The 26730-nt window shown below is 36.6% G+C and overlaps 1 protein-coding gene across 1 annotated transcript in view; it reads right to left on the bottom strand.

The window, feature by feature from the left end:
• Positions 1 to 1336: 1336 nt before the first annotated feature.
• Positions 1337 to 26730, bottom strand: part of GRIK1 (glutamate ionotropic receptor kainate type subunit 1) — a 123915-nt gene continuing 98521 nt past the window's right edge. The window contains exons 13-17 of the mRNA XM_087417866.1: positions 26252 to 26370; positions 21641 to 21858; positions 9518 to 9743; positions 4441 to 4691; positions 1337 to 3066 (exon numbers count right to left, since the gene is read on the bottom strand). Coding sequence (XP_087273992.1) covers positions 2917 to 3066; positions 4441 to 4691; positions 9518 to 9743; positions 21641 to 21858; positions 26252 to 26370 — 964 coding nt within the window. The 3' untranslated portion in view covers positions 1337 to 2916. The remainder of the gene's footprint in view (positions 3067 to 4440; positions 4692 to 9517; positions 9744 to 21640; positions 21859 to 26251; positions 26371 to 26730) is intronic.

Here is a 26730-nt window from a genome sequence, read left to right as displayed (position 1 = left end):
AAAAACTGTTTTCCAAACTAGACTCTGTTTTAAGATGTTTGATAAATTTTACTTACTGCCCATGTGACCAGAGAGCAATGTTTAATATCTCTATAAGGAACTAACATCTGTTAACCAATATTTATTAACAGGACTTTTATTATGATTTCACTTTCTATGCCATTATATTATTTCATTTAGTTATCATAGCAGATACATAAAATCAATATATTATTTTAATTTTACAAATGAGGAAATTGAGGCTCAGAGAAGTTAAAAAATTACCCTAAATAATAAATACCATTGCTTATTGAATGGCAACTATGTGTCAGGCATGGTATAAGATGTTTTGTACATTATCACTGGATGAAACACATTATCACACCAGCGATCTCTGGAATATGATCTGTGGAACACTGATCTGTTAAGATGTTTTGGAGAGAAACGATTCTGCGATCTAATAATTTTGGGACATGCTGGATACTTTTCCATGTTGTTGCAAATTCTCAATGCATCATAACATATTAAACACACTGAGATGTCATTCAGTAAAGGAACACTTAGCATAGTGCTCCATGGGTTGCTTGATTATGAAGATCTTATTTGAGTAACACTTGCCAATGGAACCCATTTTGAAAAATAGTCTTTTGATACAACCTTATGACCTAGAAATTATATCCTAGTATTACATATTAAGAAACCAAAGCTCTTAGACATTCAGTCACTTGTCTACAGTCATTCAGCATGTGACCATACTAGAACTTGAACCTAAGTGGGGCTGATTTATAAAATTCTCTTCTGATTGTAAAGTCTACGACTCCAGGTTACTGACTCTGATATCTATTTCCTTGTTAGTAAAACTGAAATAAAATTGCTGAAAGGATCAAATGTAATGCTGTATGTGAAAACACTTTGAAAACCATAAAATAGTATATATATATATATATATATATATATATATATATCAGAATTGGGCAGTATACAGTTTAAAGTAGTATACAAATTATTAATTTTTGGAAAGGATCATTTCTTTATCCAAAGCTCTGAATTACACTTTTAAAGGATAGTCTCTATAGAAAGGCAAGTTTTGTTACTGTAACCCTGATTGTCTATACTTCATCAATTACCTTTAAACTTTTTTGTAGAATTTTGGTTTATCAAATAGTCCTTTGAAATAAAAACTTATACAGAATCAGTAAAATATAAAACTAAGAACAATATAATATTTATTCCAACATCTGATTCTATTGATTATGAAAACGTGAACTCTGACCTAGGGCAAACTGTACGCTGGTTTCACTTCAATAACAGTAAATAAATATTAGAGTAATTTATAGATATTTTCTTAAAAGTACATTTATTTAAAGAAGAAAGCAAGATTGAGAAACAATCAGGGCAAGAGTCAACTTTCCTGAATATACTTTACTGGAGAAATGTAGAGTTGATTGGAAAGACTTGTGATTCAAAAATTGGAATCCATTTAAAGCTGAGCAAAGAGAAGGCAAAATGCTACATGATTGCACAGATGGCACATCTCTACTTCTGAGAAATATGTTTTGGGGGATCATTTCATATGTCAAAAGGTAATCTCATTAAGGAGAACAAAGACCAACTGATCCCATATCGGGGGAAGATTAAAGGCATCTTCAATTCCCCTACTCGCTGTGAAGAGGAAACAAACCCAGAGGAAAGCCGACATCCTTTGTCACAACCAATTAAGTATGCAGTTGGCTTTCCGTGTCACCAACCTGAGTTAGAGTGGGAATTATTTACAGCACTTTGAATGCAGGTGCAAAATAAATCTACAGAGATCTGTAACTAATGTGTATGGAAATTCTTTCCTCTATTTATTTTCTCCTTCTTGCCCTTCTCCCCAACACACTTCGAATGAATTGATAATGGCAAAGGATCCAGAGAAATGTGTGGGAAAGTGGCAATGCTCAGAAAAGATTGCTACTGGAACAAGCACTCTATCCTGGGTGAGTGGGAAGGGAATGAAATAACATCTCGTGAAAAGATGTTCATCAATGCAAAGAGTGAGGGCGAGCGAGTGGAAAATGGAAGATGCTATGCATTGGTTCTTAGCTTAGGATTTTGCTTGGAGCTTGCAAGTAATAATCTATAGCTTGAAAAAAATCACAGTTCCTTAGAGACTCTGAGCATACTACCCATCTGAACCTACAGAAGATTGTTCAGCTCTACAAGTAAATGTTACTTGATAGTTTGATGTTTGTTAATGAATTTCTACCCAAGGATCATTCTTGGCTGTGTTGTGTCTTCCTGACTGATGTTCAGCTTGGCTCATGCTCATTTCTGACATCAGAGGTTTCAAGTTTAATTTTCATTTTCTGGATCATGTTTTTGAATCTTTAAAATCTAAGATGTCCTTGAGTCTTTGTGTGAATAATACATTTTAAATAATGGAGTCAATTTGAAATAAAAATTGACATTGTTACGGAGTTATAATAAAAAGATAGGGCTTTGGGTAGTTTGAAAGTGTGTGGATCTACAGAAAGTATGGGACAGGAAGAAGGAAAGAGGACGAAAAAAGTTCACAAAGACCGAAAGAATTCCACAAAAGTAGCATTTTGTTTTCATGCTTTGCACTGTTGAAAGTATGAATCTACTTTTTCATGAGGAAACAGTTGCTTATTTTTAATGCATGAAGGTAGAAGTAAGATAACCATTCTCTTGATGATATAGCAGATTCCTGTAAAGACACATTTCTTGGAGTCTATATACCCCTGATATGCCCCTGTTTCAACACACAATGCACATCTGTTTCCAGTGCATTGAATTCAATGTACATGAGTTTTCCTATCTTAAAGGGATAGGGAATTACAGGTATTTGTGCTTAATAAATACATATCATCGACAACACCAATTAGCAGAAACAATTTCTACTGGGCACACCTTTTTCTTTTTTTTTTTAACTGATTACACAGTATGAACTGAGGACTGTGTCCGAATCCCTCTGTCCTCTCGAATTAATTTGCCACATTCTAAATCCGTAGATAAAGTGGTTCCTGAAGTGGAGTTGGTTGGATGGGTTTGCTTACACTGCAGTCCATAAAAGAAACAAAAAGCCTTGCATGCAAAAGAAATAAGAAAAAAAATATGGAAAAATGAATAAATCAGAAGTGAAAAATGAAGGTTTAAATGAAAATTTAAATCAAATGAAGCTGGTAATTATGAGAAGCACATTAAAGCATAACATATACAAGCTTTTATTTGTCAAATTAGTTGCATAAAACAAGACACCTCAAGAGCAAATTGAAAGTTAAAACAAAGAAGATAAGTCCATTCTCCCTTTTAGTTAAAGACGGTTTTCTCTAACAAGGTCTAGGAAAGGGGTGCTTAATTTTCTCACAACTATCTTGTATTTTTGGGAAAATTTTCATGATGAAACCAGGTTGTAATAATCATCCCCAGCTTTTGGAACTTAAGGATGGTTTCTGCTTAAAAGAAGTGGGACTAGAATGAGATTATTAATCAGAACTGGCTACATAGTTTGTGGGGCCCAGTGGAAAATAAAAATGTGGGACTCTTTGATCAAAATTTATTAAGAATTTCAAGACAGTGACAACTGAGCATTAAAATAGCTATTATATTAGCTATTTTATATTAAAATAGCTATTATATATTAATATTTCATAGTCTTGAAATTCTAACAATATTTTTAAATTGAATGGCTAGCCTCATGCACTACAATGATCATGAGTTTTGTGTTGTTTATTCTAGTATGTTTATGAAGAAATTATTTTAAGTCCCAATCATCTTATTTAGTAGAGTGTAAGTCCCTGCTGTGATTTCCTTCAAAAACAAAAGTAACAGGCAAAAATGATTGCCTGTGGAAATCATCCTATAATCCTAAACACGATTTGGAAAAATAAAGTCTTTAATATATTTTTTTTTGTTGTTTCGTATTGTTTATCATATTCCTGGCAAAAAAAATTGGTGAATTATTCTTTTACAAATCATACTTCGATCGAGATAAATGCCCAATTTCAAAATACTACATTTACATCTTTATATAAATTGTTTTGCATTAGTACTGTGCTCAGCACTTAAGGGATGGTAACATTTCTCTCAAAGATCTTTTTACATCTTTTCCAATTTTGGTTTTATTTCTTCCTTGCTCTATCGAAGTTCTATTTTATGTGCAAATAACTGTTCAAGAAATTAACTGAGTTTGGAATTTCTGCACCGTCATGCCAAATAGTGCTAATTGGATTTAGTGTATAAGGCGCTCCCTTCTTCTCATTAATAAATGATGGGCTGCAGTGCCAGCAGCACCTGGCAGGGATTCAATAGCTCTTTGCTCTAACTCAAAAATGGCTCTTCTGGGCATCTAATTCAATAGACTGTTATAAAAAGAAAGGCAAGCATCCTTAAAACCCCCAAACTTAGGACAGATAATACAAACCAAAAGCTACCCAGTCCTAGAAAGAGATGACTCACCTGTTCAATATCATTGTTCTTCCGTGATTTGTATACAAATTCTCCAATGGCTACAAATACTGAAAGGACCAGTCCAGCAGCCAGAACAATGAAGATGCCCCCAATATTTTCTACTCCCAGAGCACTGGCCTCTTTGCTGTCTTCCTCAGGGCAGCCATTTCCCCGCCACCACTTCTCTTTCATCATATGTAGTTTCCCCTCTTCTTGTAATTGAAGAATAGCAATAGTGATTTTATCCCGGTACGGAGAACCTGTAAGTAAGGTCATTTGGATGTTGGTCACTAAAGGGTTGAAGAAGATGTCAAGAAGGATTATTGTCTTAGAGGTAACTACTTTATGGCTGTTGGGAAACCCTAATGCACAAATTGACTGGCAAAGAGCATGAAAGTTGAATTCTCTATTTTGAAGACTCTAAATAATTGGAAAGAGGAGAACTGACATGTTGACATTAACTCTTGCCTAGACTATCTGTTCTTTCTAAAATAAGGAAAAGCTGAGCTGGGAATTCTGTGACATACTTCTGCTTCTGGTAAGATTTTCATGAGTCTTTTCCCAAGTTAGGGAATTTCATTGTTTAGATTCTACTTTTTCTAGGCTTTTGGTTGTCTAGTATTGAGAGCCTGGCTAGATGATCACCAGTGCCATTTCCTCTTCTTCCAAGGGGTGTAGCTAGACATTTCCCAGTCTCCTTCACAATTCAGAATGTTGGTGTGACTGATTTCTAGCCATTGGAGCTAAAGTGATATAAGACCATTTCCAGTCCTGTCTCCTAAATCCTCCCAACATGATCCTCTATTCTCTCTCTCCCTTTCCCCAAATATGCAGCAGGAAGGAAAGGATTTCAAGTCACTAGGAATAGTAGAAAAAACAATTAGAAAGACCTTGGGTCCCAGGATGACTGCATGAAACAGAATCTCTATTTAAAACTACATTGGACCATAACAAGGTCAAGAAATAAACTTCTACTCTATAAGTCACTGAAAATTTGCAGATGTTGTTTACAGTAATTAGTCCATACTGGCTAATACACCTATTAAGATATATTAAGGTAAGTTTTGAATAATTCGAAGGTCTTACAAAATTCAGTTAGGTTTGGAGAATTTGCAAGGACTTTTTTGATGTTATTTATACTCTATCTTCTAGTAATTGCATTGAACTTTTAATTACGCTAGGGTTAGAGTACCTGACATCTGCTTGTAGCCATAGCTTGCCCACTACTGGATTCCTATGTTAATCAATGCAAAGGAAGAGATAAAAAGATGGTAAGATTCTTTTATTCAACTTCTCCTTGGATGCTAAGAATTTTTGTTAGCATTTCTTTTCCTTGGTCGGAAAGTAGTCCACCTTGGCTCTTTCCTTTTGTAAACTTTAAAGTTCTTCTTGGTGGAAATAGAAAAATCCCAAAAAATAGCAAATAGAAAGATGTGGCATCTTAGAACCAGAAGAGATCTGAGGAATCCTACAGTCCAGTCCATTTATTTTAGAATTGAAGAAATTTAGGATGTGAAAGTATGAGTGAAAGTAATAGTTACTGGCAGAGCCAAGAATTAACTCAATTCTCCTTACTTTTCTCTTAGGTTACCTCCATGAAAGCTTCTCCTTCCACTCCCTGCACCCCCCTCCCCCTCAACCTCCACATTTACCTATGTTCTATGGCATGGTTTAAGATAGAAAAGCAGAGGGTTAACATCGTGGCATTTGTCATTTTTTTTTTTAATTTCCGCTCAATATTTCCTAAAGTCATTGTCAGTACTCAAAATCAAGTTTAAAGGAAGAGCAAAATGTTTTGGAGTTAGATTGTGGCTTGTCAATTAAGAGTACGGATTTTTGGTGAGAAAATGGCTCTTGAAAGCCAAGTTAAAAGATACTGGCTGCCTGCTTAAACACCCCTAGAATAATGGCTAGTGTTAAAATTAGCACCATTAAAATACCCATAGCGTGTGAGCAATTAAGGGAACCAGGAGAGCTTTGCTTTAGTATATGAAAGTGCTTTGAAGAGCGTAAGAATGATTTGTACAGTCATGGTTACAGCTGTAATCATAGCAGTATACACAGTGGGCACTCAGTAAATGCTGACTAATGCTCTCCTTCTGTCTTCAGGCTGGGCAATACCTAAAACATTTCAGACAGATGCAGATCGGATCTCTGTTTAAAGTTGGTCCCTAAGGAAGGTAATTTTTAGCCTCCTGGTAACCTGTTTAAGCCTTACCACTCTTTCTCTTAAAGTTTTATTTTAAATTCCTCAGGAGGCACATTTCCAGAACTTCTGTCCTGAGACTCTCTAAGGAGCAAAATCTTCAATTTTGTGTCATGACTGAACTGACTTTGCCAGTCTTTGACTATGGGAAAGAATTTGAAGCCTTAAGGGAGTCGGTCAGAGCAAGACCCGAAGTGTGTGGAGAATTTTTAAATCTGAACATATTTTAGCTTTAATCTTTGTTGTTATTGCTGTTGCTTAAATGGACCAAATGGCATTGGAAGTGATTTATTACGAGTCACTTGAAAAAATATATATGGATACACACAGATCTTCCTGAATAGCGACTGATCTTTCTTAAAGAGTCAATTCATCATAGAAGAAACATCTCACAAATTTATCCAACAGCTGTACTCCCAATGGATGTATTCTCTCTGAGGTCTGCCATCTGTTCCAATTATTCCTTCATTGTTTTTGGTTTAAAAGCATGACAGGTTTATAACCACTATGAAAAATTCCTGGAGTATATTTCTTTTCATCTAGGAAGGGGGAAAGACTCTTCAACTTTGGAACTTGTATGTCAGAGTATGGATGAGGTTGGCAAAAAGTAGACTGAACTGGAACATTCAAATCTCTCTATATCATATTTTATAAAGTATAGTGATACTCATGAGAGGGTCATCCTCATTCACATGAAGGCAGAGTAGTTTTCAATATGCTGCATTAATTCAGGAATGTTGCAGAAAGGAGCCCCTTGCTTCTTCCCCATTCCCCCACAAAATTTTAGCTTTAGAGTTATATTCCATTCAGTATAAGAAATGCCCATTAAAAGTCTCATATTAAAGTGCAAATATTCTCTGAAGGAGTGATACACATTGCTATTTTCTATCATTGCCAGACAAGAAATGTGGTGGGCAAGAGGGATGTTAAAAGGTGATGGAGGTGAGGTTATGGGGTGAAGGATGGAATGATAAAAGTGTAGTTTTCAACTTTATAATTTAGTCTAAAGATGTTTTTATTAAGAAACTACAGTTGCCCTTCTAAGAAGATGCAGAATATATTATAATCAATCCTAAGGTCTTGATTTTGAAAAATTCAGGCAAAGGCACAAAGTGTTCTTGTCTGACTTACAGCCCATTTGACTAAAATTAGCAATGATGGGATATGAAAAATATCATCTGTCTAGCTTCCCCCACCCCTATTATCTAAAACGAGGTGACAAATCTTGGTTAGGGAGATAGGACACTGTGTTTCAAATCAAAAAGAAGCATACTCTCCTTTCGGTTGGTGTCTAACAATCCCACTGAGCCCCCTGCAGAACATGTTTACTTAATTATAGGAGAGCTTAACACTTGGGAAAAAAATATACACTTCACTAGCAATATTGGTGTTTTCAGCAGGAAAAGTTATTGGAAATAAAGGGGCAAGAAGGTAGCCCAATTTTAGGCAGATTTATTTAGAAGACATACATAACAATAATAATAAAGTTAACTTCTTCATAACATATATTTCTAAGGCCAGATAGATAGCACGGAGTCAGTTGTTTGTGTATTCCTGGTAAAAAGTGGAGAAAGTTGACTTTTATTTCATTAATCAAATTAGTATTGGTCAAAAGTTGAATATGAGCTACATAGTCTTTTTTTTTAAATGAATGTATTGCCAAATTAAAACATCAGGACAGTTCACCTAAAATCTGAATTTTTTTTTCATAAAAAAGGGAATATCTAACAAAGTTATGCTCGAATTCCCACCTGTCTATGATTGACTGACCTGAAAGACAACTGCCCCCTTTAGAAGAGTCGTGTGGTCTCTAATTCTCCATAGTCGCTACCATTCCCTGTTGCCTCTTGAAACAAACAACCTTTATTGAATTATACCGGCTTGGCTCCTGTAAGCATTTGAGTTTGTGATCCCTGTTTAATGTTGAGGGTTGAACTGGTTAATCCCTTTCAAACAACAAAAATAATAATCTACCTTGGGTCCTTAATTATCTGACTTGACTGTAACTAAGATTTCTGCTTACTGGACTACCCCAGTGGTCTAAGATGGCCTCTGATTCCTCCCTTTTGGAATGCTTATCAGAAAATTACCAATGACTCACTTGAGAAGAGCAGATTGCCATCATATCAGAACCTTACACAATACAGTTTTCTGTAGAAAGGGAAATAGAGAGGAAGTTTTCTATAGAGAGGGAATCACTAATTGTCTTTGAATACAGAATATAGTTCCATGTCCTAGACATGCAAGAAGACGTCACTGTGTGGGTCTGTATGCCTCCAAGGTGATAATATCCCTAGGGAGAGCAGTGGTACAAAATCAAGGATTAGGAATATTTGGAGGTTTTAGATAGTTATCAATGATTGAATCTAGCATATTGCCTGAGCAAATTATAATTTAATCTTTACCTTTTTTCTTTTGACAGGTATAGCTTTGCTTCTCCATTTACATGGAACACTAGACCTTTAACTTTTGTCGTCTATATGAATAATTCATTTTGTTATATTCTAATATAATTTAAGGTAGGAAAACTATATAGGCGTGTATAGGTACTGAAGAAAATAATGTGAAGAGGATTAACTAGGAAGATATTCTTTTAAAGATATTTGTTTGGGGTAAAATAATAAAATCTATATACTCGGATATATAGTAGTGGAACTTGAAAGAAATAGTGAGTTGAAGGTGTATTAGGTTAAATATCTGGGAATCTTCCATTCAGAACATGCCTCTGATCTATATGGGCATTTCTATTATTTATTAGCCTACTAAAGGCATTGTAGACCTACTCAGAATGTGGACTAGATATCTCTGAGTCCAATCCCTTTTATACTTTGTAATTGACATTGCCCATCTCAGTCTCGGCTAATGCCTTGCCTCTCTTACCTATAGGTGTTCCCACTCCATAACCTTTGGAGTCAATGAGGCCCCCAATCTGAGTGAGGTTGCAGTTTCTCTGCGTCACATACTCAATGCTGGTGGACTCCATCAGCAGGGCGTAGTCAGTGGTGAGCACTCGGTGGATTCCCTCATCACTGTGTTTCACCAGGGCAGTCTGCTGCCTGCTGCTCATGAAAGCCCACATCTTCTCATAGGTGGATATCTTTGATTTCTGCAGGGAAAGAAAGCATACCCACCAGCAGAAGAGTGCTGAGAAAATATGTCCTAAAGCTATTCAAAATCCCACTGGTTCACATAGTGTAGGGAAGATTCTTTCTTTGCGGGTAGGAAACCAAGGTAGATGATCCTGGGACTTCAGTTTGGTAGTTGAGAAAAGCACAATTCACTACAGGAAAATACTTGGAAGCAGTGAGGCAGCTATTGAGAAAAGGGGATCTCGCCCAATTGATGTAAGACATTGGCTCAAAGTCCTTTTGCTGATTTCAGTTAGGGAAGAAAGAACATTGGTATCAATGATAGCATTTGACTAATGAACAGTGGCCACTTAAGAACAAGTCGCCACGGCCCAGTGGGCCAAGGAGTTACTAGCTCACTCCGGGACTCTGCACTTTTACTCCATTTCCCTTCAACCATTCAACTTCAGCAGGCACTGTTTTACTGTTTTTTAGTATATACCTTTCAACACCTGATCCAGCATTTCTTTGCTGAGGACAGACCTCGGGTGAATCAAAGGTTTTCTCTGCTTTATTTAAGAAAGAACTGCTATTCATTCTTATCTTTTCTAGAAAACTTAGAATACAAATGCTCAAATTAAAATTCAGATCAGAAAACTCTTTGCACTGTGTTTATATGCCTTTTTATATATATATTCAATTTTTAATTGCTATTATATTTTAGATATGAGGACTGAATATTTCATTTCAAAGTGTTCTATGATTTTGTCTTTTCCCTTATTCTTCAGCTTTTTGACAGATTCAATAATAAACCAGACATATGATATGTATTACATATGCATCTCGACATTCCACTATCTCATTATCTTACTTTCTTTGTTAAAATATACTGCTTAAGTTTTCATATTGCTTAAATACAAATTTTCTATTCTTTTGAATAGTGATCTATGAATAGATAATTTACATTTTACTCTGTAATTTCTATATTGTTCCATTTTTTTTCTGAATTTGTCTTTATTTGCATCAACACTCCCCTCCATTTATTTCGAACACAAAAGACATTATGGGAATTGCTGATAATTCTGAGCCAACTCTAGTTCTCACGTATATATAAGGTGCCCACACACACTAGACAGCTTTCTTGGTGGACAGAGGGTGTATCATCTCAGGAGTGCAGAGAAGCCTAAAACATGATTTGGGGTCATAAGCAATAAATGGAATACCTGTGGAATCACCTCTACCGTGCTTATTCATGCTCAAGTATTCCTGGGGGCTCACTCACTTCCTAACTCTATTTAAGACCTGGGTTAATGCTGTAGGCTTTATGAGATGGGGGGGACAGATGGCTTTATTTTGGATTGTTAGGCAGTTGAAGAGCCCCTGGGGAAAGGTCTTGTGAGACAAACAACAATTCAATAAATAGTATCTTATAGATACTGGTATTTTATGGAAGCCATTCTGTCATGATTAGGCCCCTGTGAATTACTCCTCAACCCCAAAGAGATCTATAAATTGGAGCTCATGTCTACACGACAAAGGCATGTTTTGGGGTCTGGGTCAAAGCCTCATTTGTTGTGTGAATTTAGCCTCTAAGAGTCAGATAATGCTAAATTTATAATAAAAACCTACTTGTACAAGTACAGGGAGGTCAGGCTGTCTTTTGGCAGTAAATGCACAGCTGGGAAAATTATTCCTCCATCAGGAAAATACCTTAAGGGAAAATAATTTTCTTTGAAGTATGAAATTTTAAAGTTGTCAGAAACTTTAGAAATAGACTCATTCAAACTGCTGTTTTCACAGAGGAGGAAATTTCGGTACAGAAGGTTTGGAGGCTTCATGCAAGTCACAAAACTAGTTAATATCAGAGCTAATACTGGACCCCAGGACTCTTGACTTCTAATTCAATGCTCTTGTCACTGTATCACGCTGATTTGGGGTAAGTGGATGTCCATGTTGCCAAAATTCTTCCGAGAATAATTCTAATCTTATTTCATCTACCTGTGACAATATAGCTTATATTTATGGGCTCATATTATTCCCTGAGACAATTTTCTACTTGGTATCACATTAATAAAAACTAGGAGTCAGTCTCCATAAAAAGATTCCTTGCAACATCTATGTTTTTCCACTGTATTTAAATTTTATTGGAAATGAACGCTGTAAATATTTAGAAAACTGAGTTTTTGGTCTACGGAAGTTGAGGACAAAACAAGTAAATGATCAGTTCATTCATGGTAAGCAGAAGAAGTGTGAGGAGTCCTTTTAGGCATCCAGGAATTGAAGCACACAGGAGGAGATGAAAAGATTCAACTCAAAACCTACACACCTGTGACTGAGCCCTATCAGGTGTGGTTGTCAAATTCTCTGCAGCGAAGGACTATTTTTTTCAATCCACGGCAGGCCCATCTGTGGTCTTACTACATGTGACCAGTATACAGCTCATACCATATGTGACTCACCATGTAACACTCAACAGCCTCCCAAGTAGTCTATACTCAAGGAGAAATATCCACTAACCATTCACTTGGTGCCACCACAATATCCAAGAGCTACAAAACTTCTAAACTCTTACTCTCAATTTCTTGCCTTATCTCATCACAGTCTGGTAACACAATGTCCCCTGAGTCAGCACGTTCTTCACACCACACTTTGAGAAACACTGCTCTACGGAGCCGGAGGTCATGGATTTAATTCAACCACATTTACTCCTCCCTTCTTGGAGTAGAAGGTTGTTCTTGGCCTGAATTCCGTGAGATGCTGGAGGAGAAATCTAGCTGGCACAGACTCCTTTGAAGCATCGAGGACAGAACCTTTTCTCAGTAAGAAAACTCGCTTGGTGGAGGACTTGGTCAAGTTGAAGGTATAGGAAACATTCTAAATTCCTTTGAGTCCATCCTGCTAGTCTCACTCCAGCCTAATAATGGCAACCATGGTGGGACAGAGAACAGCACTCTTCTGCTTTCATTTAACGTTCTCTTTCTTCATTTAGAAGGTTTGCTGTTGTGGGGCTCCTTTGTATTCCACATTTGGAATTATGGGCCACTTGAGAAGCTGGGGAGCTTAGAGTTCACAGGAAGACTCCAAATGTGGCTAAGGAATAATTATTTAACAGTTAGAAATACCTGTAGATAGCTCAAGCACCTTAGGACATAGTCAGTTTTCCACCACTGGAAACCTACAAGGAGAACTTCATGGTTGGAAGAGTTTCACTTAAGGATCCTTCAACCCCCAGATTCTACTCTCTAGACTAATCCCTTCATATTACTTATGCAGGTCCTGACTTCAGAGACAGTTAAATGACACCCAGAAGGTCACATCTGGTTAGTGAAAGAGCCAGTACAGAATTAGGGTCTCTTTCCTCCTTCCTTCTGAGTTCTGTCCTCTGTCATGCCCTGTTCTGTAATATTTATTTTTTGTTAGACCAAAAAGTACTATTTTGGGAGTAGTTAAATTAGATTTATTCCTTTTTAATAGATTTTCCATTTTTAAGACACAAATCTTAATAACTCTTAAAAATAGGAGTATACTTCATGGAAAATTATCATAAATATTAAAAGACCAAACTGTTTGAATGACAGTCTGGATGTTTTTACATTTCTAAATCTTCTATAGTCTCAACCTGCTAAATTGCTCTAAATAATATATATTTAAAAAATAGAAATGGTGATTACCTCTTATTTTACCGAATATGTCAAAGGTTAATTAGAATATTTGTAAAGGACTCTGAGCTTCTTAGCAAAAGTCGTTAAAGCTGAAAAGGCCTCCTTTATTAAACCTGAAATCATCAAGGTTTTTTTTTTTTTTAATCCTGGAAGGGCATCAGGTTTAGATAAATTCATTTTGTCTGTTTAAACCTGATTAAGTGGCTATTCTGATGCTGATGAAACATTGTTAGCAAAGAAGCCTTTTCCCATCTAAAATCTGTTATAACGGAGTGTTACTGCATCACTGTTTTATGACCATCATTTATTTCTCTTTTTTCTGCTATAATGCAGGCAAGTTAAACACTCACTGGGAAATGATTTACAATGTGTCAGTGTGCAGTTAAAAACTACTTATTGAAAATAGTAATAATAACCAGCACACGCAGTGTTTACTGTGTGCGAAGCGCTGTTCTAAGCACTTTGCCTATATCAATTTATTTAATCTTCACAGTGATCATATGAGAAAGATACCATTATTATTTCTCTTTTACAGATGAGTAAACAGAACACCACATGAAGGAATGATGAAGACAGGATTTGATCCTAGAAATCTGACTCCAGGGTCTGTGTTCTTAATCAATAGAGAATTGACTCTGTTTTAATACACAGAATATCAAACTCATGACTTGGCTAATGTTTCAACAGCATCAACAAATTTTCTAAAGAAAGAATCCCAGTAACTATCTGTGGTGTCTTTCTATTGTAACCAGAGCTGTTGTAACTCTTGTAGTCATCACAAAATGTATGGGAACTAGTTACAGAAATTAGGCAGCTTACATTTGTTTAGACAAAAAAATTAGACAATGTTTTAGGAAGTGCAACCTAAAAGAAAACATGGATACTGTTTATCTTTTTTCCTTTAATAGCATTTTGTATTCCATACAATTTCACTGTTTTCAGTTCCAGGGTTTCTGCTATAACGTGTACAGTATGTAAATTCTGGAGTGTAATATGGTCTTAAGACTGAAAGAACCTCCATTTTATAGACATATACCTCTAATATTTCATTTTTACTAGAGAAGTGTTATTTATCACATTATTTCTTCAACCAGGTTATAGGGTTTCTTCAGCAAAGATGTATAATCCTATTATTCAATAGAATGGATCACTGTGCAATTCTACTTCAGACCAATATGTCTGCAGATTCTATATATAGATCCATATATATGTATTTATTTTTCCAATATCTATAACCCCACACACATATATATACACGCTGGGGGTAAATTATTGATATTTGTTCTTTGTTATCAAAAGTGATCTTATAAATGTGATAAATACGTGCATATTGAACAAATGAAATACTGTACCCAAAACAAATACATTTTAAAATCTCCAATTTAATTTTACTTTAGGTAAACCCTGATTTAAAAAAACCTTAAAAAAATCAATCAAAAACATGGAAATCAGCTATGTCGAAATCCAAACTTGTGGAACAGATACATCAGTTGCCTTAAAAACAACTATTTTGTCTAACACATGATTAAATACATTATTTCATTAAATAATAAATTCTTATGGTGTTTTAAACCTATGATTTAATTTACAAAAATCACTATGAAGGAAGACTATCAGAAAAATGTATTTATAGTGTAGTGAGGATCATCTGTCCTTCAAATGTATATAATATGATTATTGTAGTTGATTATGTTCCTACCTTGAATTGATAGAAAGTTATGACATTTGCAGAATATCTAAGGTTTTAAAAATTCATGTGTTCCCTTTAAAATATTCCCTCAGTGGAATTTAAACACCTTTGCCAAAATATTTTTCATGTTTTTCTCTTGTCTAGAGTTAAAGATTGGTCCATTATAGGCAATATACTTGGCTTTGAAAAAGGTTAACTTTAATTGACCTCATGGATTTCTTCCCAAACAAATACACTTTTAGTCCACAGGGACTTAACATTTTGGACACTGACGATAAAATTAGCTGGATCTTTCAAACATAAGCTAACAGCTATTACACAAAGAATGCCTTTCTATGCAGAGAAGTTTGAGAAATGTCTTTCATCTTCTGCTTCCTTATATGACTATTTCTGTCTGAAACCTATCTCCCCATAATGACTCATTGCTTCAATTCCACTGGTGCGGTACTCAGTAACTTTCTTGAAATGTCTTTTGGGTTGATGACAGCACCTAACCACTCCCTGGAAGGAGATTATAAAGGTTAGAGAGTCCCTTATTCCCACAGCTAGTCCAAAGTCCCTAGACCATGAAAGCCAGAAATGACAAGTCTGTTATATTTTTTTAAACTTATTTTATCCAAGTAATTTTCAGCTGAATCATGATCTAATCTGTGTAATCCTCTGGCTTGGGTCTGAGAGGATAGTGATTTGTTACCAGGCAAGCTTCTACTGAGCGGCATTTCTCACATGAATATTTCCTAGCCAGTCTGACTCACAAGGACTTCTTCTGATGTACACACCACTTCCTGTCTGCACAAAGCACGCTTCTTAATCACATGTTGCATTGTCATTAATGGGTCTGTGTGCATCTTGTTTTTCTATTGATACTCAGGTCTTCAAGCGGTGCACAAAATTGTATACCTTTTCCCCTCTCTTATTTCTTAACAGTGCCAAGCTCAAGTGCTAGTCATATTGGAGATCTTGGAAAAAATATAAATTGGATTGAAGTAAGTTGAACTGCCTCCCTCTGCTTCTGAGCTGAATTCTAAGGGCAGCTTCACCATCTGTTGCCTACCTACCATCTGGAAGCGGTTCTTCTGCAAATGCAATGTATGTGCTTAGGAAGGGCTTCCAAGGGCTGTCTGTCTATCCTGGCCTCTGAAGGTCTCTGAGATCTTGGGCACCGGCACTCCCTTTGGATTTTAATGTCCATTAGCAGAAGGCATACCTTCCAGAGGTCATTGATGGTAAGGAAGCTGATCAATGAGCAAACTAGAGTTTTTTTAAATCCAGAGATATTCAAAAAGTCAGACTAATAGCTGGGGGTAAGTGTCGAATGCTAATGGTGATGATGTTGTTGGCGATAATAATACCTCACTTTTTTATTGTTTACAATTTGCCAAGTAATATTGTAAGCACATCACCTCTCTTAAGTCATTTAATTCTTACAATAATCTTATGAGTTAGGTATTCTTACAGATGGGGAAATTGAGGCACTGAGAGCTTGAATAACCTGCCAAGGTCTACTTGGTTAATAAGCAGTAAAGTCAGAATCAGAACCCAGGTCGTCAGGTTCCAGAACCCGCGATCTGAAGTACTTCACTGTAAGTTTTAGTTTATATCCCAGCACCTGATGTTAGTCATGTCACCTGAGAAGACTGGCTGGTATCCCCAGTCTCTGAACAATGGACTAAAACCATTATTCTGCTTGGATAATGGTTTGCAAGGGACATTGAGAAATCTTTTCTTTTAGGCTTCAAATGGCTATTAGATTTTTTCATGACAATGCTTTCTTCATCTGGGGAAAAAAATGTGACTCGCTAAACCGTCACTGAGAGACCAAAGTTTGGACTATTCCATTTATCTGGGAAGGTAATTAATAGAATTACAACATGGAGAAAGAATAGAATTTTTGCATGTTCCCTACTTTCTGAAAGATGGAGAAAATCAGTATCTTAGCGCTCCATTATGAAAGGAAAAGCAGTTGGAGGCCATTGCTGTCAATTTTCTTGGATACAGAAGAGGGAAATGGGTCACATAGGTCTTAGGGAAGCTGTACTCAAGTTGTATCCACAGAGCTTGGCTATAAACTGAGTGCTCTGTTACCTCCTAAGATGCTGGTTGTGGTCTCAGGGAGTTGGGAGGGCAGGAAAAGCCTTGACTGTTCAGGCTTTTGAAACAATTGAAAATACCAAGTGATTCACCAGCAGAGAGCTGAGAAAGCAATATAGTCAATATCCTATTACTAATTAGTACTATCTCAAGTAGAAAATAACAGGGAGTCTATTGAAAAATGCTCTTAAAATAAATTCTGAATTATTAACACACTGACTTATAAAGAGTCCATTAGTTAATTGACAGCTTGGTAAGGAGAAAGAAATGGTCCCCTGATATTGGGAGAATTTCCTAAAACATCTTCAACTGTCCCTGAACAGTTGATGAAATAGCCTGCTTCTCTTTAATCTGTCCTGCTAATTGGCCTAGTGGTGACTACTCCCTTTGGTCAAATAGCTATTACATTATCCACAGTGCTTAAGACTTTAAGACTCAGAGTGCTGAAGACCTTGAGAAATGTGATGTTTAATAAGCATCAGGAGCTGAGTGATCTTGGCCACAAACCTTAGAGTTATTCTTTTCTTTACAGACAACATCAGCTAGAATCTCGGGGTGTCCACCTAAAGCTTTGTGAACGTATGTGGGATTCAATTTACGATTTAGTCCTAGTTCTCTCATGCAAATACAGTCTCTGACGATCAGTGTGGTTGTTCCACATACAAATGACTCCATAAAGGAAAACTGTTTCAGCTTCCCTTGTCTCAGACAGGTCTTAACTTGACCTAGCACTTGCCTAATGAAAATCCGTTTATTCCCTCACCCTTACCTGAATTCAGATGGTGGAGAGTGGAACCTTACCTGAGCTACTAAAAGAAAAGTAAATTTTATTTTTTTTCATTTTGAAAATCAAATATCCCAAATCTGAAATCTAAAGTCATGCTGTCTGCAAGAATACAAAGTCTAGGGGAAAAAAAGCCAATGGACTTGGATTGAATTTTAGCGAGCAACTTCTGGCCACATTTTTCAAGGAGAAACTTCACTAAAAACATCCCTTGCTTGTGATCCAGGGACCAAATGTGAGGGATTAGTATATTTTGTCTGTTCATGGATTTTGGTAATTTCTATAGTCCTTTCCTCCTTGCAACGGCCTATTCTTTAGCTGTAAAACAGTTTAGAATCAACTTGAAAGGAATAAAACAAGTTTCTACAAGTTGGGTGCTGCCAAAGGGATATTTTTTTTTTTTCTGGGCACAAAGCATTTTAAGTTACACAGTGCATAATGAGAAAATGCTTCTTATTAGAAGTTTCTTTGTGATTGAGTGGCAATGGGACCCATCTGAGCAAATGGTTTATGACCCAACAACAGATCAGACCTAACCTTTGCTAGGTTAGACTAGGCAAATACAGCTTTCCTTATTTCATTTGACAGCCTAAGAGAGGATATTGTCTTTGATTAAGAGAGAAAGGGAGGGAGGGAGGCCCCACTGGCACAGCAGAGGTGACACATTAATGTAGAAGCAGATCAGGACTGAGTCCTTGTGACCATAACTGCTGTCACTCAGTGACTTAAAGTGGAACTACACTGAGAGCTAAAAGGCTGGAATGTTTCTTTCTCTCGTGGAATAATCCAGCTTAAGAACCTTGAGTGTGTATCCCTCTCAAGCTTTCTGACAGCTTGCCTCCCTCAAGGGGAAAACCAAATCGGATTTAGTCCTTGTTCTCTTTTTGCAAATAAATTCCTTCTTGATAAATAGTGTTGCTGGGCTGCAAGCTAACTTGTCAATCAAAGAACTTGGCAACAGTGTCTCTTCGTGTGTGGATCTCAATGTATCCCTCCCGCTGTGGTCTGAATGTGTCCCCCCAAAATTCATGTGTTGAAATCTTAACCCTCAAAGAGGATGGTATTAGGAGACGGGGCCTTTGGGAGATGCAGAAGTCACGAGAGTGGAGCCCTTATAAACGGTATTAGTGTCTTACAACAGAGGGTCCAGAGAGATTTCTTGCCCCTTCTACCATGTGAGGACACAAGAAGTCCGTCACCTGGAAGAGGGCTGTCACTCAACTGTGCTGGCGCCCTGATCTCGGACTTCCAGCTTCCAGACTGTGAGAAATAAATTTCTGTTGTTTGTAAGCCACCCCGTTTGTGGTTATTTTGTTAAAGCAGCCTGAACACAGACACTTCCTCAGCTCCTTCCTTCCCTCCCTCCCTCTGATAAAATTCCATCTTTACTAGGATTCATTAGTGCATTTTTTCATTTATTGAAAACATATTTCTGAGCACCTACTGTGTGCCAGGTGCTGTTTGAGGTTCTGGGAACATAATGGCAGGCAAAATGGTCATTCTCCACCCTCAGGAACCTAGAACTCTAGGTTTAGAACTCTCTGAAGTCTGACTGAATCCTGGCTCTTCCATCACCAGTTTTGTAAATTTGGGGCAAGTTTTTTACCCAAGCTGTGCCTCATTTTCCCCATCACACAACAGGGACAATATTAGTCCTTCTCTCAGTTGGCTTTTATAAGGGTAAAACGAGATGATGTATGGAAAGCGTTTAGAGACAGAGTGTGTGGCTAGGAGTCAGCGTGCAGCGCAGGCTGCTATTCTCTCGGTTGTTGTTGGTACTACCACCACGTTCTTTCTCCGGAGATGCTTATTGCCTTATCGTTTGCCTAGTGACCTAAGAGACCACTTTCACTTGTGCCTCATTTTCAGGACCAGGGAGTAGGCAGGAGCCCTCTCTGAAAATGTCCAGGAGCAGCCATTGTGAGAGTTTCACATGGTCGTTGCACCTCCATGCAGAGCGCACCTCCATGTGGTCACCCCAGGGTCCCGCCAGGAAAAATGGGAACCAGCACCTTTTATATTCAAAGAGGTGTGTGAAGAGAAACAAGTCAAAATGAGGGTAAGGAATAATCTGTGAATACATGGAGCATTTGCACAGTGGCACAGTCAGGTCCATTGCTTCTGCAAAGGGCAGCCTCTCCCTCTTCTGTATTTGCAATGTGCTTCTAGAAGGTAGTAGAATCTTCTCTGCCTCTACTCGCCCACTTCCTGATACTTTAAAACTTTTTGATATTGGTGAAAGAGGTCAGTCATTTCAGATAGTTTTTCAGAGAGACCCAGATCTACTTTGGCAGTGTCCCTCTGTCCTATACACCTTGCAGGTGACTTTTCTGGTTTCTGACAAGTATTGTGATGAATCACTAGCTTGGGGTCACTTGTGTCTCTTCACACTATCGATTTTAGGAAAATCCAAGCTTTCAGAAGCTTGGAAAGCCATCTATTTAATGTCATTTGTCCTTCAAACAACACTTGGCCAGGGAAGAAACAATCACCACACTTTATACATTCATTAAACCAATGACGTATTTCTTGAAATAAATAGAATATTTAAAATTATATTTTCTAACATAGAGGAAAAGCAAATCCTAACTTTTTATATCACTCTGCTTTTTGATAAACCTCTGGATATAGTTTATTCTTAAAATAAAGTAAATTTTTAATTACTATTATTATTGTTAATGGTTAAACCAAATTTACTGCATAGGTAATACCAATTTTGGCGAACCAATACTGTTATACAAAGAAGTGTTTACTTTTTGTTTCTAAATTAACATTCTTCATAAGTCAAAATAGTCCACTCAATCCTGGGGCGACAACTTCATTTTTTGTAATCTCAGTGTGAAACCTTGACAAAGGTGTTTTTAAAGTATATTTTGATTACAACTGCTGTTTTCCTTTTTTTCACATGCATAATTACCTCTTAAAAGAAGGTTCTAGACCATCTCTATCACAGATCAAGTACGTGACTTTGAACAGATAATTTAGCTTCTGAAGGTTTTGTGTTCTTCATAAGTAAAGTGAACTTTATATCTCTAAGGTATTTATGCCATCTCTAAACCTCCCTGGATCTACCAAAATCCTTCTTTTTTTTTTTTCCTATGGGAGATACAGTATCCGAGATTTGATAATAAAAGTACTAAGGCTTATTCCATAAGCAAGGCAGAAATTAGTTTCATTACTCTGGGTAAGTAATTAAAAGGACGAACAATGAAACGCACTTGATGCTAAAACTATATTGATTCTAATGAATTCTCTCTTTGTGCCTTAGACGGCACTCCAGGCTATTGTAAAGTTTCGGGCTATGCTGGGAACATTGTCCTTAGTGCAGATGCAGTATTAGACCAGGGAATTTTTGGTTTTAATCCTTCAAATAAATTCCAATATCAACACATTTGCTTGTCATCATCTGCTTCTATCTCATCAAGTACAGAACAGAAAGAACAGAACAACGATATTCAAGTATTCTGATTGTCAGAATTTCAGATTAAGGAATTTTTTTGTTGGTTCCATACATGAGCGATTAATTAATGAGTGGTTAGACTGTATTCAGAAAACAGCACCTTTTTTTCTGGTACCAGGGCAAGGGAGGATATTGAAGATACTGATCTGTGGATCTAAGTATACTAAATTGAGGACAGAGGGAATGATTCCACATTCCCCTCTTCTCAGCATGAGCTAACCATTGAGAATACATTGTCAGTTCCTTACCTTGAAGAAGGTCATTGTTGATCCATCTCTGACTGCCCCATATTCTATCTTGGTTTGCTTTGCCAGATCATCTGCAGAATCTATGGGGGATTCCATTCTCTCTACTGTCAAGAAGGCAGCCAGATTGGCAGTGTAGGATGAAATGATGATTAGGGTGAAAAACCACCATATCCCTCCAACTATTCTGGTCGATAGAGCTTTGGGCATCAGCTCTGATCCTGTGACAGTATCATCAGAGTAAGAGTGTTAAACAGAGTTAGGAGAAGAGGGAAGACTTATGATTGATTTGACACTAGTCTAGGGAGATAATGCATTTTTGTGACATAAAAACTGTAAATCTATCAAGAACTTACTCTCTTGGGTGTTGGTGGAATAGATGTATTTTTTAGAAAATGGAGCAAAATCTAAATGATTTTTTTTTTTTTTTGGTGAGGAAGATTATCCCTGAGCTAACATCTGTTGCCAGTCTTCCTCTTTTTACTTGAGGAAGATTGTCACTGAGCTAACATCTATGCCAATCTCCCTCTGTTTTGCACGTGGGACACTGCCACAGCATGGCTTGATGAGCAGTGTGTAGGTCTGCGCCCGGAATCCAAGCCCACGAACCTGGGGCCGCTGAAGCGGAGCACGTGAACTTAACCACTACACCACCAGCCTAGGCCCTTAAAGATCTTTTATCATTAATTACTGCTATTGCTTAAAATGTAATTTATCGACATTTGATGGTATTAAATGATTTTAACCCTGAAATATTCTATGTCTAAAATTTATAGAGTTAGTTTAGTTGCTTAGATTTGAGTTAGTTTCCTTGTTTTTGTTGAAAAGTCAATCCTAAGACTTCTGGTCTTTTATTACTGGCTAATATGCATCTTATTGTGTGAAATAAAATGTTCTAGGTCTTTTTACAAATATGGAAAGCTTTGAAATGCTAACTTGTTTTTATTTAAGGTTAAAGAATGTGAGAAACTTGCAGAAGATTAACATATCATGCCATTTATCACATGTACTTTAATAAAACATTGGGATTTTACAAATCAAATAAAATAGGATGCAACCATACTTGACAGTAGTAGATGAATCATTTTTTATTATCTTGTGTTACTTTTAAAGTCAATATTATTTTTTTCTAATTTAGATTCTCATTTAACTAAAAAGAATATATGCACTTGAAGAGCATAATTTTGTCCTTAAAGTATTATTTCTTAATTATAATTCAAAGACTGGCTGTTTCTCAGGTTAAAAGTGATCTTTCCTGGTAAAAACACACATTCTAGATGTTGTCAGATGATTCATGATTATTTGTAGGCGATGACATTGAGGCACTTAATGTGTTTACCAAGAAAACTTTTCTCTCTACAAGAAAAGGTATATCGGCTAAATTTACTAACACAAAAGGCAAACATCTAGGAAAACTGTCTAGCTCAAAACTTTTGGTCAAATTGAGCTATGGAAGTCTAGAAAACCAGCCATAGAATTAAAAGAGGCCAGAGGATATATGCAGAGCTCACTCCAACTGTACTGATTCATGGAAGGATTTTGGTTAATCTGCTTGCCTGAAATTCACCATTGATTCTCGACTTAGTGTTTCTTCCATGAACTTGGACGCATGACACAGTTTATGTGACCAGTTAAAAAGTGGAAGAAAGACACTCTACATTTAAAAATTCAAAGGGTGAAGTACAGTAGGTGAAATACCTGGTTTAAAAGATCCTTTCACTATTCTGCAGGGTGTTTTGAAATTAACGGCTTAAAATGGAAAGGGAAATTGGAATTTACCAATCTACAAATAAATGAGTTTATGCTCAAATTTAATCTATAAACAGACACATATATTGCTCATGAATCAAAGCCAGCTCAAGGCTTGTGATAAGCAGATCAAGGTTGGCAGTTTCTGTGCTTTGAATTAACAGATCTAGCCTCCTAATGCTGTTAAGCATCTTTGTGCTTTATTCCCTTTTAATGAGGTAAATGGTTTCACTGTGATTTGAATTTCCTTCTTTTGTTTGTTTGAATTTGGGTGTGTAATATTACACAGATTTATAATAGTTTCCATTAAATTGCCTCCAAGGATTTAGGGGAACAGTTTGTTGCAGTTGTTTTAATCTTGTGGTTTAATAGGATTTATATGTTTGTGTGTGTGTGTGTTTAATGCCCAAGGTTGTTTCATATCTTTGTACTTAATTGATCTAGCAGCCTTGTGGCAGTGTGATATTATTTTAGATCTTCAGTTGGTTATCATTAAAATACCATTTATTTCATAAAATGGCCATGGGAAATAAGTAATACAGTTAAGAGACATATTTTTCTTAGCTTATAAGTATAGATTTTTTGTTGTAAATTTAACTTTATGTTATTTGGTTGCGTTTATGAAAAGATAAGGTTTTAATTTATTATTTGTATATTTGTATAATTATGTATCATAACGCAGTAAAACTGGACAGATGAATAACCAACTGTTGATATGCAATAAGAAAGAATATAAATTCACGTCTGTCACGCTTTAAAATACATATTTATACTTTTGGATGAGATTGTCTTGGAAATTAAACAAAAAATAGTAGAAACCTACTCAGATTACATTTTAAACCCTTGATAGATGGTACGAATTAGATTTCTCAACATTTTATCATGTTTTTTATTTTCACACAATTTTGGGACCTTCATGACTCTCAATGTTAATTGATCTACTTAGAAAAGTCTTCCTTCAAGTAGAGATGATTTGTCTAAGTTCAGAACTCTAGAGGATGAAGTTATGAAAGCAATAAAAGTAGAGTAAAACATCGTTAAAATATATTGGGGATGAGAGACAATACTTGCTGAAGTCTCTTTAGTGCCTTTTATGGCAGACATGACAGCCAATCCTGATCCAGACTTTGCTCACGCTCTGTAGAAAAGAGAAAGTCTGATCATCACATTAAAAAAGAAATTAAACCAAATGGTTTCCAATTGAGTACAGTGACAAGTTTCTGCTAACAAGAGAGAGTGCAACAGTCGATACAGAGGGTTAGCTACCTGGTCCAATGCCACATGCTGAGGACAGATGCACTAATGGTCACCAGTATCACAAATTTGTAATGGCAATATTTGTTTCACCTGACAAATATATTTAAACATCTTGAAAAACAAGCAGAGTCTGGTTGGGGCTGACTGTCATGTACCCAAGGTAGTGGTAACTAGCAGACACTGCATCCCACGGTTTGCTGTGGATGATGGTAAACTCCAAACAGGTAGAATATGAAAGAGAAGTTTTGGGGGTGAGTACATTCATATGACAGAAGGAAGTCAAGGCCCTAGGTACCTGCACAGACCTGCTGCATGCTCTGTGAGACACAAGTCTATATTTTTCTATTCTAATGGTAAGGGAAGGCAAGCTACAGGGAAGGAGTAGGGGTCTCCTTCGCTCTTTGAAAGTAATTGCTTATAAGATAAATGCCCTAAAAATGAAATGCACTGGTAAAAATGTATATGGCTTCTAATGGATTTTCCTGCAGGGTTTATAGTTCTATGCTGTGCTCTAAACTCATGCATGTGATTTCTAGCAAATCAGGTGCTGTGTCTACACCTATTTAGCAGGGCCCGCATAAACTATGCTTAATTGCATGAGGAAAGGATTTACCTACTTTCCTCAATTATTTGGTATTTCCACACTAGAGACCTTTGCTCTCTCTCCCTTTAATTTGTAGACTCAGACTATAAACATTTCAAGTAGTATGATAACAACTCCCTCATGAGAAGTCTTAGGGTTCACTCCCAAGTAATAAATACATTTAACATATATCCCAGTTAGATTTTCCTTTGCCAATTTATTTTGCAGCTTATTGTGAAATGAGCAGATATTCCAAACACAACAACATCTGTGACTTATGATTTCCTTAAATTAATGCATTTAATCTTGAGAAGTATTTTATAGACCATACCCCTGAAGTCAAAGCTGAGGAAAATCCACAAAAGACCTGGATTTCTTCCAAAGGTTAAAACAACTCACTTCTGCCTCCACAACAAAATCAAAATCCCCCAAATCATAGACATTGTATAAAATACATTACATTTCTATGGTTTGAATTTTATTTCCCCAAACTCTACAGTTTACTGTTGCTATGGTTATCAATTGAGGGTGATTGTAAAAAGTTACTGGGAAGCTAAGATGAATCCCAGTAGGGCTTGTCAGAGTGGTAATTACGTGACAGTTTTAGACACTGTCAGCTATTGAAAGAATGTAAGTCAACTTAATTTTACTTAATTTTGCAAGGATTCAAATTGCACTCCTTTCACACCTCTGACTTGCTGAGTTAGGGCTGAAAAGGAAAAGATTGATACCTCCATCTATGCAAATTTGTAAACAATTTCTAAGGTACTTTATCCTTTACTTCCCTCTAGGAAAATTTGTATTCATTGCTTGATAGAAGTCTTATTTTAGATATTTAACAAAAGAGTTCCATTTAGATCATATTTTTATCTTTGTTATTTTTAGAACTGTCTAGGAAGTCAGGTTTTTTTAATTCCTAAGATGGTTTTTCAGGCTACCCTCTGGCTTCACGGTGGAGTTTACCAGCATGAAAGGCTGTCAGCAGACTGTGGGATGCGTGCGACAAAGATGGGCAACCGAGGTACCTTGCTGCATGAGAGCTCCAACTCCAAACCAGAAACTATTTAGTAAAGTAAAATTGTTTTCCACCACGTCTGAGTCAGGATTGCATGGGTGGGGGTTATACCACTCGTAGGGTGTAAACCTGTGGTAGTTAACAGAAACAGTCTGTAAACATCAGATAAATACACATGGCACCAGCAAAACCCACTGAATAATGCAGGCGACCCAACAATTAATGGTGAAAGCATCAAACCCAAACAGCAGAGGCCACGTTCATAAACTGAGAGCTTTGGTTGGCAAAGTGCAAAGGAGCGTTGAGATATTACTTTTACCAGACTTCTTATTTCTAGACAAAGTGCATTGGTTGGGGATGGAATTGTACTCCTCCCATCTATGTCTACTGAATTCTTCTGAGTTTTCATCTATTTCCATTTTACTGAACAACTAGACGGACTGTAAAGAAAGGTTTACTCACTCCTCCCAAGTATTTACCCCACCAACT

Source organism: Ceratotherium simum, chromosome 27 (assembly GCF_057802395.1).
Source record: "Ceratotherium simum simum isolate JZ-2026a chromosome 27, ASM5780239v1, whole genome shotgun sequence".
NCBI lineage: Eukaryota > Metazoa > Chordata > Mammalia > Perissodactyla > Rhinocerotidae > Ceratotherium > Ceratotherium simum.
The sequence above is the reverse complement of the archived record's forward strand: the minus strand, read 5'-3'. Positions and strand labels throughout refer to the sequence as shown.